The sequence below is a fragment of the Sciurus vulgaris genome (genome assembly GCF_902686455.1).
Source record: "Sciurus vulgaris genome assembly, chromosome: 12".
NCBI lineage: Eukaryota > Metazoa > Chordata > Mammalia > Rodentia > Sciuridae > Sciurus > Sciurus vulgaris.
Window position 1 is genome coordinate 23,584,012 of NC_136473.1, and position 16,963 is coordinate 23,600,974.

Genomic DNA, 16,963 nt, shown 5'->3' on the forward strand with positions numbered 1-16,963 from the left:
ACGTCTAATCAACTTCCTCCAGTGGGGTCTGGGAAGATAAAACATTGGTGCATGATCCCACATTTAAAGGAAAGTCCCCTCATCATCCAAAACAGGGTTGAAGGATTCCACTGCCATCTCAGTTGATGGGGAGAACAGGCAGAGAGCACACTGTGAGTCCATCTCTTAACACCATTCCACGTTGAACACTGACAGCGGAAATCATGAAAACAGCATAATAGGTATGGAAGAAAGAAGAGAGATGGTCTAAAGACAAGTATTTCTGAAAAGAAAAAAAGATCAAATGAAGCAAAAACAATAATGAAAAGTATACCAGAAAAAAAGATATTTCTTGAGTTGGAGAGAAGGGTCTCCACTCTGGAGATCAAGAGGTTTTACTGTGTAGTTCAGAGAGTGGGAAGAGGGACTCAGGCATGTTTCTGCACAATTTTTGAACTCACAGCATAAAGGGTTCTACTCATGCATAGGAATAAAACATCACACATACAAAATAATAAAAATTGGGTTATTCTCAGACAAGGACTCTTCAAAAGCAAGGTTCAAACAGAAAATATTGTGATGCAAGAATTTCAAACGCAGCTAAATTGTCATATGTGTTTGAAGGCAACATTATATTCACAAATAAGGCAAGGTCTCAAAAACACACCACTCTTGGATCATCCTGCAAAAACAATTTTTTTTCCGACTGAAAAACACACTGTGGTTAATTTGAAAATGAACCAAAAATAAAATCTTAAGAAAGGGGAAGCTTTATCATGAGAACCTGAAATGCACACTGGAATGGACTCAACATATATATAAATCCAAAAGCAAACGTGGATAAAATTGATTGCAATGGCAAAGTTATTCTTTAAAAAAGCGAGGCTTATAGAATTTGGGGGGAGGAGAATCTATAACCCCCTATTAAATTTGCAAACACAAGAAAGGGGATAAGTTGTGGAAAAGCAAAATTGCTAAATATCTTACTAACTTTAGTAAGTAAGATAGTAACTTTATCTTTACAATAACTATTTTTAAAAATTTGAAAAAAAAATCTGTAAAAGGAAAGAAACAGCATAGAAAAACAAAGGTCAGAAAACATAAAACATGAGGTCTGTAATAAGGCCGAATGCAGTAGTTGTGAAAATAAACCTGACACCTTCTCCACCTTACCCTTTTGAATCTAGTGGCAGGGAAGTTTCCCCAGTATTGATAATTTATCCCCCACTCCCAAGTTCCTGTTGGTTCCCCGAATCTTAACTATACTTCCATAAGTAGTCCCTTCACCGGTCTCTATATAAGCCATCTGGAGCTTACAGAACTTTTCTTCTGCTAAAACCACTTTTGATAATACATAGCAATCTTAATATCAAATTAGAATTTGAAGGTAAACAGCAGTAATTGAGATTATTTAAAAAAAATCAGTAGTGAATGTAAAGCAATATCAAATAAAGCAAAGTGGGTTCAAGTTACAAGAGAAAATTGATAGAAATAATAACAGTGGGAAACTTCTAACATACCATTCTTCATCTGTGATAGATTAAGTAGATAAAATAATAAGAAAGAACAAAAAAAACTGTTCACTATAATTTATAAAGGCGGACTAAAAGATAAATATCAAACCCTCCATTCTATGGGAAATACATCTGTTTATTTATTGAACAAATACTTATGCATCTATCACTTTCATTGTCCTCATTTCTGGAACAGTGCCTTGCACGTAGCACACATACAGTAAACACTGGTTCAATCACAATCGAATATGCCTCTTCCAGATTTATAGATCACTTGTGTACATGGATCATGCTCCAGGCCTCAAAGAAAATGCCACACTAGTCTCAAAGCAAAATTTGCATTTTTAAAACTATGAATCAAAAATGTTAGAATTTAAAATGAACATCTTTGAACTATGGATCTTGATTGAGAAAAGATCCCTGGAGCACACTGGTCTATCCCTCGAAGGGTTGGTATAATTGAAATACCAGCTTCATAAGATTGAAATAGAAAATAATTGTAAAACAACCCATCTTTATATTATGTAAAATCATGGTGCCTATTTTAAAAATACTGTTCATAATACTTATCAACACACTTCAAAGAGGGTATTACAAACAGGAGAAAGTTCTAAAAGAGGAAAGAGAATGATCACAGGATAGTCTGAGGACAGATCTACAGGCAAAGACTAAGCAAGACAAGGATCCTTCACTCTGTAAAAGTCATGGTTGATAGGAACGTGATACAATGACAAATGGTAAGGATGCAGATTTAATCATTATATTCTAAAATAAAGACAGGAGACACAATTTGAAACCAGAATGTTGTTATTTACAACTAATACAAGGAGATCAAATCAGAAAACATTAAAGCCAAAAAGGACTTAGAGAGTATCTGTTTGAATGACTCTGTGCAATACATAAAAAATGGATTTCAACAAATGTTAGGAAGACTGGATAAATCTATGAGTTGGACACCTTCCCTATACTATATACCAAAATTAACTCATTGTAGATCAAACACCTACCTACAAGAGCTGAAACTATAAAATAAATCTTTAGAATAGGGATAAGCTTTCATGACTTTGGATTTAGTAATGAGTTATTGAATATGATGTCAAAAGCGGAAGAAATAAGTTGGATTATGGCAAAATGAAAAACTTAAATGCATCAAAGGATGCAACCAGCGGAGTGTAACATAACCCATAGACTGTGAGAACATTTTTGCCAATCACATATTAGACAAAGGGTTAATGTCCACAATGGATAAAGTAAAACTCAACACCAAAAAGAAAACAAGCCAATTAAAGAACAGGCTAAGGATTTGAGTAGACATTTCTCCAAAGAAAACATACAAGTGGCCAATAAATAGATCAGAAAACTTCTTGACATCAGTAATTATTAGGAAAATGCAAATCAAAACCAAGATGAAATACCAGCATTTCATACCCACCAGGGATGGCTACTAACACAAACAAAATAGCGAGTATTGGCCAGGATGTGAAGAAATTGGAACCCTTGTGCATCATTGGTGGGAATTAAAAATGGTTCAGCTACTATGGAAAATGATATGGCAGTTCCTCAAAAGGTTAAACATAGAATTACCTACCATATGATGTAGCAATCTACTTTTAGGTATACACCCCAAAGAACTGAGAGCAAAGATCGAAAGAAATATTGTTCATCCATGTTGAGGTGAGCATTCTTCACAATAACCAAAAGGCAAAAACAACCACCCAACTGTCCACTAGTGGTTAAACGGAAAACTAAAATGTGTATATACATACAATGGAATACTAATCAGCCCTAAAAAGCAAGGAAATTCTGACATATGCTGCTGCAACCTGGACGACCCTTGAGGACACACTAAGTGCTATACAGCCACAAAAGGACTAAATGGTATGATTCCGCATACATGAAACACCTAGAGTGGTCAGGGTCATAGACACAGAAAGGAGGATGGTGGTTGTGAGGAATTTTAGTTTTGCTGAATTAGAACATTCTGTGAATGGATGGTAGCATGAAAATGTGGACATATTTAATACTACTGGACTATACATTAAAAATGCAAATGGCAAACTTTCTATTAAGACTATTTTATCACAGCTTAAAAAAAAAAAAAAAGAATGAAACTCATCTCCTGTCCTTCAAACAAAACGTGCTCCTTCTCTTGAGTGCCCCATTTCTGTGACTTGCGACATTTTATGTTCAGCGGTCCAAGTCAGATACTTGGCCTTATCATTAAAGGAGCCTTATCCTTCCCTCAGCCCAGGGGACCGTTTCACCAGTACTCATGCACCAAGAGCTGTGCTGGGGGTTCTACTTGCCAAATACCTTGAGTGCATCAGAACCCCCCCCCCTCCACCTCTGTTTCAGGGCACCTTCTTCATGTATCTATATGTATTTTGCCAGCTTCTAATTGTGTAAAAACTATATACTTGTCTTTTGATTTTTGTTTCTATGCCTTCCATCTACGCTAGGTAACCTTCCTGGGGGATTCTGTGTTTCCATCATCGAGCACTTTAAACACTGTGTTGTGATTGCCTCTTTACTCGACTGCTCGGGGTTTATTGACAGAAAGTGGGGGCTCCATCAGCCATTAATGGATGACGCGACAAACAGGTCTGGAGGGGCTGTGGATCACACAGAGGCACATAACTAGGTCACTGCAGTAGAACTAGCGCTGGACTGAAACACCAAAAACTCTTTGTCCAGTGCTCTTTCCAGTGCTTTCCATGACAGGTAGACATGAAGCTCACCACCTCCGAGTGGGCTGAAACGGACAGAGACTGACCCAACCACGCTGGGACACAGAGAAGCTGAGATATGCCAAAATTCTAAGGTTGGCATTGTCCGTACCTTCCTGCACACCTCTCTTTGGGTCTCAATTAGCTAAGAATCTTGGAATGGAAGAGAAACAAAATTGACCAACCCTGATAAAATCCAAGTTGCATTTGACAGATACAGAACAAGCCAACTTTTGCCAGTATTAAAAATGTTGATTTCATAGCCTGTCTGCAGATTGGGCATTGATGATGTTACTCCATGCGACCCTTCTGGGTTGACTACACACTAGAAAATGAATTCTGCTTACTGCATTAAAGCTTGGCCTTGAAGAAATCCAGTATGGGCCAGAAAAAAAATGTTTCCCACAATATACACATAGACATACATAGAGCTGCAAGTATATATATTTAGAATATAAGTCACTTAAAATAGTCAAAGCTGTCATCATTTGTAAGAGTAGTGATGCAGAAGGGGACAAATAAAATCACATCTTTTATTAAACAAAATACTCCAAATATACATAAATTAAAACTATAATTTCATCCTCAGTGCTTGGGATATAATTAATCTCTCATATTTTACAGATTTATTTCAACATAGCTTGTCACTGAATTGAAAATTGTATTATGTATATAGTACAAGGATATTATTTTTCATGGCACTACTAGACTCCGGCTGAAACTTGAAATTACCTTATGGATGTCATTCTGAATGTGGATTTCTCAAAACAATGTTTTCAGGATCACAAACAATGCACACATTCTCTGCCACTCCAAATTGGAGCGAAATAAAGGCTTAGAACTTAATTTAGGAATGAATTGTTTAAAAATTAGGATTATAATTAAGACATAGAGTTTATTACATCCCTTATAAAGCAATCTCTACTTTAACTCACTGGTAGTTAATGAGTTTTGGCCTTAGGGAATAAGCATAGTGTTATTCTCAAATGGTGATATAAAAGCAGATACTCTAGTGTTTGTTAGTACTAATCAAAATTATGAATATAAGAGGAAGAATGTTTGATTAGTTTGTCTAAAACAAGACATACGCTCATAAGCTGCTTTAGTAATTGCTTTTGCTGCATTCTTCTGAATATCAGGAATCGTAGAGTTTTCAGCAAATGATAGGAGTTTTTTAAGACCCCCTGATTGCTGAATTAGCGTCATAGTTTCCATATCTTCAAAGCAATTGGCTACCACTGCAAGTGCTTCTACGTGAAGGTCATTCAATTCCTAATAACAAAAGCAAACACATCTTTAGAAAGTTGTATTAAAAGAAATTTACTCTTCCCAATTCGCTACAAGAGGAACTGAGATCCCTCTGCACATAATGTAATAAATTTTGTTGTGGCAGAGGCCTGAGGAAATGGGAATTCTTTTTACCAAAGTAACATCCCTCTCCCAACCATTTGCCCCACTTTTTTCATTTCCCTTATTCCACAAGGTCTTATGAATTAAAGATAACGCTGTAGAGGAAACTTCCAATAATGGTAACCAAGTGAAAGTCGCTCATTTAATTTTTCACCAAAATTAATCTTAAAATCTGGATGAAAAAAATTATTTTTTCCAGAACTGGAGATTGAATCCAGGACCCCACAGATGCCAAGAAAATATCTTTTGAAACAGCAGACAAAAGCTGAAGGAAGATATGTTCCTTAATATCTGCAACTACTAGAAGGATATTATTGTAAATTCTGTGGCTTTCTTTCCAGGTAATCTGACTCTCCATACGCAGTGGAAAATAGCAGCCTTTCTGCAATAAGAAATTTCAGGAAGAAATCCTAAAAGGGAAAGAGGCACAGGAAGGACGATTCCCCGTGGTGACGTCCCAGTCAGCATTGCTTCTGGCCCAGGAACTCACTTCACCGCAAAGAGAGGGTAGCCATGGGCCCACACTCATGGAGTTCAGCCCCATCCCAAAGCAGTGGCTTGATGGAATGCTGGAACGTTCTTTTAAAGGCCAGTTACAGCACTACACAGGTGTTAGTACCTTCCTCTATGAGGCTGTATGTGCTGTGCATCAGTGTCTGACGTTTGGTGCTCTTTCTCCCACAACTGGGATCTACTGGTCCAGGAATCGGGTCATGGAAATGACCATCGCTATTGCCCCTAATGACTCACTAGCAACATTTTTGCTTCCTCTGCCTGCAACCTTATGCTCTGCTGATCTAATGATCTTCATTCTAAGGGGAGGAACACTTCCACCAGGGGAAACAATGATGATTCCATTGAACTGGGAGTAAGCTGTGGCCCCCCTGACACTTTGGGTTCCTCATGTCCCTGAGTCAACATGCAAACAACTGAGCTACTGTGCAAGGGGGAATTGGACTGCTCTGCACAATGGAAGTGAGGAAGAATTTGTCTAGAAAATATGAGATCTCTTAGAGTGTCTCTTAGCATCCTGTGAGTGAAGCTGATGGAACTCCACAAGAACCCAATCCACACAGGACTACTAATGACTCAGGAATGAAGGACTGGGTCGTCCCAAAGTACCAAACTATGATCAGTTGAGGTACTTGCTGAAGGCAAAGAAAATGTGGAATAGATAGCAGAAGGTGTTGTGAATATATCAACTATGACCATGTGACCAGTTATAGAAATGAAGACTCTATCATGAGTACTCCTCACTTTGCTATGGATGTGTTTGTGTGCATGCATGTGTGTATGTTCATGCACGTTTATGTATGTTTATGTATATGTATGTATTCATACAATCTTTGTTTTCCCCCTCTTATCCCATTATGTAACACAAGGTGTATTAACTTTATACTATAGTATTTAATTTTTGTTAACTTTATATCATAGTATTTAAGTTTCCAAATATTAAGGAGAAACAAACCCCAAGGACTTTGGGAAAGGATTAATGCATTTTTGGCTGGACACAGGATAGCTGCATCATGTTAGGTCAGTATATGGCCTTGGCCTGTCTTACTTAAAGATTATGATTTAAGGATGTATATGGAGGGCTGGGGATACAGCTCAGTTGGTAGAGTGCTTGCCTCGCAAGCATGAGGCCCTGGGTTCGGTCCCCAGCACCGCAAAATAATAATAATAATAAAAGGATATATATGGAGAGAGAGAAATGACAAATTGAACAAATGGTAGAGTTATAATGCTTAATTTTTATGGACTAAGTTGGTATACTGGGTTAAACATTATTCTAGATGTTTCTGTAAAGACATTTTTTAGGTGTAATATTTAAATCAGTAGCTTTTTGGTAAAGCAGATTACTCTTCATAATGTGGGTGGGCCTCATCCAATCAGTCAAAGAGCTTAATAGAAAAACATTGACCTCCATGGAAATAGAGGAAATTCTGCCAATAGACTGCTTTTGGACTCATATTGTAATGCTTCCCTAGCTCTCCAGTCTGCTGCCTTACCCTGCTGACTTTGGACTTGCCAAACTTCCACAACTGAGTGAGCCAGTTTCTTAATTATCTGTTTTATTCTGTGTCTCTGGAGAACCCCAGCACAGGATGTCATCCAAGTTCTGAGTATAAACAATGCCCAGGCCTCTGGATGACCACTAAGTTATATATGCATGGAGGAGACACCAGGAACCCTAGTGAATATAAACAGGCAGGGACTAGAAAGCAATATTTCTTATCCTTTTAAAAGGAGGGAACCAGGTTGGTGATATTTGTAAATGTACTGCTTTTCAAATATGATGATTCCTCAATCTATGTGCAACTAAGCTGAAGCCTCATGCTTAGGGTATCAGAGGTCAGAACCTAGGGTTCATAGAGGGGCTACAGACTTTAAAGAGGGAATGCTCAGAAGCAAGGGAGCCACAAAGAAAGGATCAGCCGCCAACTAAGTTAAGATTCCTCCCACATTCACAGCTGATCTCCAAACCGCAGAAGCACTGGAGAGACCCCCAAAAGGTCAGGGTAAAAACAGCAGCACTTAGAAACTGTAAGAACTGAGAAGAGATACCAGTTTTGGGACAACACGAGGAGGACAAAGACTATAGCTACTTGCCTACTAGAACAAAATATCAGCACTCCTCAGAAAAATACAACAGAATCTGGAATCACTGGAGTGTATTTCCTACAATGTTCATTTTGAACCAAAAATCACTAGACATGCAAAGAAACAGAAGAATGTAAATTAAACACAGAAAAAAAAAAATGGTGGTCAATTAAAACCCACCCTAGACAGAGTCAGATGTTGGAGTAAGCAGTGAAACACTTTAAAGGAGCTATTGCAAATATGTACAAAGAGGAAAGCTGAACAGAGACATGTAACTTATAAATGAAAATTTAAGATTTGAAAAACACAAAACTAAAAAGAAAAATTCATCAGACAGACTTTGAAGATGACAAAAGAATCAGAGAACTTGAATACAAATTAAAAGAAAACATTTAATATAAAAAAGTAAAAAAAAAAAAAAAAGACTATGTTGGTGCACGCCTGTAACCCCAGTGACTCGGGAGGCTGAGGCAGGAGGATCGAGAGTTCAAAGCCAGCCTCAGCAATGGTGAGGCACTAAGCAACTCAGTGAGGCCCTGTTTCTAAATAAAATACAAAATAGGACTGGGGATGTGGCTCAGTAGTTGAGAGTCCTTGAGTTCACTCCTCGGTACCAAAAAAAAAAAAAGTAAAAAATAAATAAAGGATAGAGTCTTATGGTTGTATAAAGCAATATCAAAAAGACAACAAAACTGTAATTGAGTCCTAGAGAGGAGAGAAAGAACAGAAAAAAATGTTTGAATAAATAATGACTGAACCCCCCATATTTGTGGAAAATATTACAGATCTAAGGATTTATGGATCCCAAGCAAGATACAAGAACTTTATAACTTCTGTGCAGAGCAGTATTGCAGGAAACCAAAGATAAAGGAAGATCTCAAAAGCAACTAAAGGAGACACATTATACTCAGGGAAATATTTTAATTAATGGCCAAATTCATATCAGAAATAGCGACCTTCCGAAGAAATAACAAAGGGCTAAACAGAAAAAAATGTACAAACGAGGAGTTTTGCATTAAACAAAAACATCCTCTCAAAAATGAAGGCAGGGCTGGAGAGATAGCTCAGTCGGTAGAGCTTGCCTTGCAAGCACAAGGCCCTGGGTTCCATCCCCAGCACTGCCAAAAAAAAAAAAATGAAGGCAAAAGGAAGACATTTTAAAATAAAATTAAAAACAGCTAATTTGTGCCAGCTTATCTGCACTATAAGAAATGCTAAACGAAGCTCTTCAGGCTGAGGGGAAATGACCTATTTGTCAACTTAAATCTACAGGAAAGAATTAACAATACCAGAAGTGGTAAATAAGTGGGTGGATAATAAAGAACTAAATATTAAAGGGTGGACAGACACTACACACATGCATAAGTGAATCCATAATTTTTCTTATTGCTTTAAAAACACATATGACATAGGACTATTCAAAACAAAAACACTATTTTGCAACATTGGGTTTCTAATGAACATAGATGTAAAATATTTAACAATAGTGCTTAGAATGGGAAAAACAAATAGACATATATTGCTATAAGGTTCCAATATTTCATTTGAAGTAGTTCGATATTAATTCTAAGTAGACTACAAGTTTAAGTTGTCTATTGTCATCACCAGAGTAAGCACTAAGTGCAAAGAGGTATAGCTAGAAAGCCAATAGAGAAATTAAAATGCAACATTAAAAGTTAAATTAACATGACAGAAGGCAGGAAGATCAAAGAGAAAACAAGTCATAGATGGTATACCTAAATACAACCAAATCAATAAATCATTATATAAAAATTGACTGGCAACTTAATTCATAAGTAATTTGGTAGAAAATGACGTTAATTTTGTGTATTACGATCCACAGGGCTTGTTATATCTCTTCATTTATTTAAGCCTTCTGTAAAACTGTTTTGTATTTTTTGGTGAAGAGATTTTGCCTACATTTTGTTAAATTTAACTCCTTGTAGTTCATGCATCAGGAATATACCATAAATCAAATTGTATGAATTTTCCTTTTCAGTTGCTTATTTTTAGTATGTAGAAACTCAATCAATTTGTATGTACTGAGCTTTTATCCCTTGACTTTGATAGATCTACATATTAGTTCTATCAGGCTTTGTAGCCTCTCTGGATTTTCTCCATACAATCAAGTATCTGTGAATAAATACAGTTTTATTTCTTCCTTGCGAGCCTGTCAGTCTTTTATGCCTCTCTTTCTCGTGGCCTTGTCACCCTAACGAGGAAAGCCAGAATGACAGTGAACCATGAGAGCAAACATCTGGGCCCTGTACCCCATAAGACGTGAGGATAGGGAGAATTGCTTCCATTTATCACTTTAGATATTTTTGTATCTTTTGAAATTTTTCCAACTAAAACACATGTATTGAATTCCAAAAAAGTATCCTTCTTATGTATTTTCTACCTCTGTGATTGTGGGCAAGTTATTTAATCTGTCAGCTTCATTCTTCTTACCTGTAAAATGGGGGGTTAATGATTCAGTAATTATATGTGATATGTATAATAAAACAATTATCATTTATTCTCATCTTATAGAAAAATATCATATTCTCAAAAGACTTATAAAATAAAATCATGTGATTTTATTAAAACATCAAAACAATGTCCACCACATAGTATATGTTTCCATCCTATTGTTTATTTGAAAGACAACAGATGAAATAACAGACAGGTAAAAATACCATGATCTATCAGACAAGTCTAGGTTCATCCCTGCGGTTAATCTCTTCCTACCTGTGCAACACAGGGCAAATTAAATAACCTCTCTGATTTTCAGTTTCCATTTTTAAAATGGTAAAAAAAAAATACTGGGTTTATAAATGTAGTCAAATTCTATATCACAAATGTAAAATGTTTAACACAGAAACTGGTAAATAGGGGATCAACAAACCAAAGGTGGCTAGATTTACACAGCTGAGACACACACTTGTACTAATACTGCTCTTCTGTATTTTACCAGTTTGGTACTATTAAGCTCTGAGATTTATTATTATTTTTATGCTTAGGTAACATGAAACTTAATATTAAGTTGTTAGCCAGGGAATCTTTACTCTGTCCCTAGTTCATGAATTTCTAAGAGACACTAAGAGTAGATTTTTGTCATTAGAAAATTCATTAAACTTACTAAACTATGAAAGTGGATATGAAATCTACATATTACCATTTCACTCTGAAGTTTAGACAGTGGACCCTTATGGAAGTTATCTAAATCACTCTAATACATCTAAAGAATTCAATAAACTGTTAGATCGGTTTCTGTAACGGGGAAATAATAAAGAAGGCATATAGATTCTGAAAGTGTACAATTCATTCCTAAGGAGCTTACTGAGAACTACAGAAATTCAGCTCCAATATTTCTCAAAAGGTGTTTGCAAGGTAAATTATTCTCACTTTATCCTGGAGAAAATCATGGCAGATAAAGGTTAAAAGATGAATTCTAGGTATTTTAGGGAATTAGAAGGAAGATTATAGATGAGTTAAAATTTTTCGAACCTTCTATGCCAAAAGATTTTTTTTTTAAAGTAGCTTAAAATGTCCTCAGTAATTGGTCTGAAGCCCGGTGTGGTGGCACACGCCTGTAATCCCAGCTACTTGGGAGGCTGAGACAGGAAGATCACAAGTTCAAGGCCAGACTCAGCAACTTAGTGAGGCCCTAAGCAACTTAGTGAGACAGCCTCAGAATAAATAAAAGTCTGATTTACAATCAGAAAAATGAGAAATTACATTCCATTTATGTATGGTTTATCAAAATGTATAGATGCATTCTACTGTCATGTATAACTAATTAGAACAAATCAAAAAATTAAAAGAAAAAAGTCTGATTTAATCAGGTTAATAACTTTCTGTAGCAATTAATTAATTACTCCACTATACTTTGTACCATACTTAAATATTATACTATTCACATTTTATAAAAACATTTAGAAGAAATATGCTTCCTACAGAGAACTGAATGAGCATTGCAAATACCTTAGCCTCTAGGATCTTAATAAGTTGGTCCAATCCTTGATTTTCTCTGAGCATTATTCGGGATTCCTTATCATTTGTAATGACATTTAAGGTTTTGAGAGCCAACAACTGAATAATTGGATACTCTGACTTCAAGAGCTCTAACATAGGAGGGATTGCATTTAGTTCTTGAAGCGCAGTTCGACACTGAAAATCCTGCCATGAAATAAAGCGATCACATCAGTAATTTCTGAAGCAAAATAAAGTCCCAAGAAGGAAGAAATTCCATTTTCTAGCAAAAAACATTGTAAGTTACAACTTCTCCATCTTTTATTCCAGATTACTTCCAAAATAACTTACAAAAATAATAAAACTCTCAGTGGACAACACCAAAATATTTATTTTAACTATGCAGACATTGTCAACAACCAGAAATAAACATGATCAATGTCATTTGCAGTATTTGTTTCTTTATGATGTGGCAAATTCTTGTTATCATAAATAGCGTTATGATAAAACCTATGCATAATAAAATTCTTTTCACACTCTGATACAAAGTTTCAAATAGTATTTGATGAAATGATGGCACTGGTTCCTTATTATCTTCAAATGGATTGTTTATGAATACCTATGTGCATGCAAGCTATTGACAGGCTGTCTGCATGCAAATTTACACAGGTTTAGAGCAGATGCATGACCTTTCCTTATGACATTTATGATATCGAGGGGTCATTATATCCTAGACAAGTTGTTCTGCAAGTGGCACTAATAATTCTGTGAGTGGGAAGGAGGTGACTGGTTGTGGTGAATAGAAGAAAAAAACATGAAAAGAAGCCACTAAAAGTCCCCAAACTCTGACTGTTAAATGATATTACCCAAAACATGGTAAGTATAGAATCGCATTTAAGGGGGAAAAGACTCCACTTACAACTTAGCCTCCTCCTCCTGTCCATCTTTCAACTGACCTCAGCTTTCTTTAGACATACAAAGTATAGGTTGCTCTTTATTAAGGGTTGAATTGTGTCCCCACAGTCCCTCAGAATGTGATCTTATTTGCAAAGGTAATTAGGTAAGATAAGGTCATCCTGGGGGAGGCTGGGTGCTTAAGGGTGTCCTTCTAAGATGGGTGCCCTTACGAGAGAGATGCCAATGAGAGAGACTGGGGTGACACAGAGGGAAGCCAAGGAACACCAAACACTGGCTGTCACCACCAGAAACCAGGAAGGGGCAAGGAAGGAGCCTACCCAGTCTCGGGGTGCAGCCCTACCAGCACCTCATTTTGGGACTTCCAACCTCAGAACTGTTGTTTGAAACCAGCCAGACTGTGGAACTTTGCCACAGCAGCCCTGGTATCCTGCTACTAGCTGGCACTTCTGCTATTAAGAATTGTGGAGGCAATGCTTTTCATTCCTGCCCTACTAAAAAGAAATAGGGAAACACAGCTAAAAGGAGTCTTGAGATTTAAAACACAAACACAGGTACAGGAATATTTAAGCCTGTGGGATGAGGGAAAGCCTCAGTAACCAGAGAAGGCAGAAGGGGGCGGGGCTTTCTCTTCAGGGCATCTCTTCTGAGTGGGGCCCAGTCACGTTGCGCAGACATGCTAAGGCCAGAAATCTTTTGAATTCATTCATGTCTCCGTGCCTAGATACTCTGCTTTGCAATTAATCCTCTCCCTCACACTTGCTTCCAAATCTTTATTTCACACTCGATTGATAGCCTTTTAAAATGGGGCTTTTGTATTTTCGCCTCATCTCAATCTTATCAAATGGGTGTGGTAATCATTAAGGAACCTGAGCAGGAAAAGCAGCAGAGAAGGCTGTTAAACGTTCTGGGAGACTGACCTGCTGTGGGTGTTGAGAGTGGGTTGGGGTGAGGGGCAGGGCAGAGAACAGGATGGAGGAGGGGAAGGTGGCAGTGTCTTCACATCAGGGTCTGGCCTGCTCGGTAGTCTGGTGAGTGGCTGTGATCTGTTGTGTTCAAGCAGTGCACTTTGGTTGTACACACTACAGGACATGTTTGCTAGACAAAGACTTGCAAACTCAGATAACTACTTCTTCTGTATACTAAAAATAAATAAGACATTACGGAGGAAAACAGCCCAGTGCAGTAGTTTCTTGCTTATGTGAACAATGAATACAGAACATACTCAAATCACTAGCTTTTTCCCCCCCTCAATAAATAAATCTAATCGAAAGCCTTGGTATATTGAATGGGGCATAGATTATATCCAGTGTGTTTAAATTGCCAGGGTTAGATCAATAGGTCACTTCCCAGGTTCAACATGAATCTTAGATTTCCTGTTTCAGAAGAAGCACATTTTATCTAGCTAATCCTACCCTAATCTGCATGCCATGCTATTCTTTTAAAACAGAAATATATTTCTAAAATATGCTTTCATGGGAGGCAATTACTTATAAAATGTGACAATATATCTACACTAAACTTTTTTGAGTTTGATAAATACTAAATGTATCCAGAAGAACTGATGGTGCAAAACTGGTGATTTTTTTTTTTTAACTTTTGTTTGTTTGTTTGTTTTTAATTGGAAAATAAAGTCCATAATTAGTTTTTGTCAAAATGCTTTTTCTTTTCTTAGTGCTGGGAATCAAACCCAGAACCTCAGGCATGGTAGGAAATCTCTCTACCACTGGGCTATAACCCTAACCATCAAAACACTTGAACAATTTTTACAAGTTAATCTTACCTGAACCAAATTGTAAATGCATTCAATAGAATTCTTCTTCACGTCAGGGTCTGGGCTGCTCAGTAATCTGATGAGTGGCTCTAATCCGCCATGTTCAAATATTTGCACTTTACCTGTATACTCGACAGACATGTTTGCCAGACAAAGACTAGCGAACTCATGGATAACTACTTCTTCTGTATAGCAAAAATAAATAAGAAAATATGTTAAATGCTTGTTCAAACCCTACTTTAATGTATGCTTCGAAAACAAAACTCCACAAATTTTCACTTAGAGCCCACCTTTTTCATAAAGTCAAAATTAAGCTGTGGATTACAAGATTTGAATGACAATTCATAAGCAATGGTTCATTGTGAACTATTTTCAATATGCAGTTTTTAAATATGTAAAAAGAAACCAGTTCCATTTTTGAAGTAGCTGTAGGATGCAAAGTTACCTTCTGGAGAGAGCTGAGCGATAACAGAATTCATGACATCTAACTCCCTTAACAATTTTTTAACATCATCTACAAAGGAAGAAACAGAACATCCATATTTATTAAAACAATAATGGCAATATCTATTGAACAGTCCCTCAAGAGATAGATATGATTATTATGCAATTTCACAGACAGGGAAATTGAGGTCCAAAAATTACCCAAGTAAGTGGCAGGGCCCAACTGGGCTGAACCCACAGGAACTCTCTGGCCTATGCTCCTTGACTATTGGGCTACACTACCTCCCAAACACTTCAAGCGATAACCGTAAAAGTGCAAAACATGCCTAGAACACATATCAGTAGAGTTAAGTTATTGTGCCCTACACTTTTATTATATAATAGTAATTCTTTTTTGTTTTGCTGCATGGTCATTTTAAAATTTTGATTTTAATAAAATTTATATAAAATGCAAAAAATGATCATCCTAGAGCCGGGGGTATAGCTCAGTTGGTAGAGTGCTTGCCTCGCATGTCCAAGGTCCTGGGGTCAATCCCCAGCACCAAAAAAAAAAAAAAAAAAAAAAAATTATCCTTATTTCAATTAATACATCTTGATTGCTTACATTCCATTTAATGGAAATGCCAAAAATGCTTAAAATAAGTATATTGATTGTTTTAAAGTTCACTTTTCTGAGGAATTAAGGATCTCTGATCCTTTAGTTTTACAGTTGTTCTTCTTGCTCAGTTATCTTTATCTGTAAGCCAAAATCAGCATCATGAGAATTTTGGAAAAGTTCACTTTGCAGCAGCCAAAGTAGGTGGTGTCTGCATGAATTCTTTCTTATTACCTGCTGAATACACTTGGCTTTTACTGGACATCATTTCCTGAGGAATTCAGGACTATGACTTTTATTCAAAACTTCTGCTTTTTCTGTTTCTGTTGGAAGTGGCTAAAGGAGATCAGCCAAAATCATAGCTAGGCATATGGAGGTGAAGAGACTCAAACTACCAAAGAATAATCGCAAGTCTAGGAAGTGTGCTGTCCCAAGGTAGAGGACTTCTTCTTGTGCTTAATACTTATTGTGCCTTGGCATAATACTCAGATCCTTCAGGTAAACGAAGCCCGCCACCCAAGGTAAGTGATGTTCTTATATGAGTCCATCCTGTATTGCTTGGAATGATTTTTGTAAAAGCTGTACCAAAGTCTCCTATTTTTCCATGCTTGAAAAAAGTAATTATGGAACTTCAAATGTCCAAGTACAATCCCCACGTGGTACACAAAATACTTGCATATACTTTAAAATTTTCTGTTGCAACACTGACTGCAGCATCAAGGAAATTCATGCTATGTCTCTGCTCCTCTTGTTTCTCCACATGATTGGCTCCCACAGGGAGAGGTCACATTGTTGCATATCTTTGCAGCATTAGGTGACACACCTTGGTTTGCCCAAACGAGCTAAAAGTTTTCACCAGAGGATTCTCTGTCACAAAACTCTCTTCTAGGTCTGAATTTAGCCCGAATGGCAAGAGACGGTCAACAACAGCTCCACTAGGTCTCCTCTAAACCATTTCATTACAGCTAAGTGGATGATTTCGGTTTATTGGCAGCTCTTGTAAGCTGGTGACACTGTTGATTGATTTGTTATTCTGATTTTTGACACAAGA

General features: G+C 36.9%; 1 protein-coding gene across 4 annotated transcripts in view; it reads right to left on the bottom strand.

The window, feature by feature from the left end:
- The window catches only part of ARMC3 (armadillo repeat containing 3), a 118,520-nt gene that overhangs the window by 52,802 nt on the left and 48,755 nt on the right, over positions 1–16,963 (bottom strand). For all 4 annotated transcript variants that reach the window (XM_079106328.1, XM_079106329.1, XM_079106327.1 and 1 more), the window contains 4 exons: positions 15,319–15,387; positions 14,883–15,058; positions 12,197–12,391; positions 5,308–5,491 (listed from right to left, as the gene is read on the bottom strand). In XM_079106328.1, coding sequence (XP_078962454.1) covers positions 5,308–5,491; positions 12,197–12,391; positions 14,883–15,058; positions 15,319–15,387 — 624 coding nt within the window. The remainder of the gene's footprint in view (positions 1–5,307; positions 5,492–12,196; positions 12,392–14,882; positions 15,059–15,318; positions 15,388–16,963) is intronic.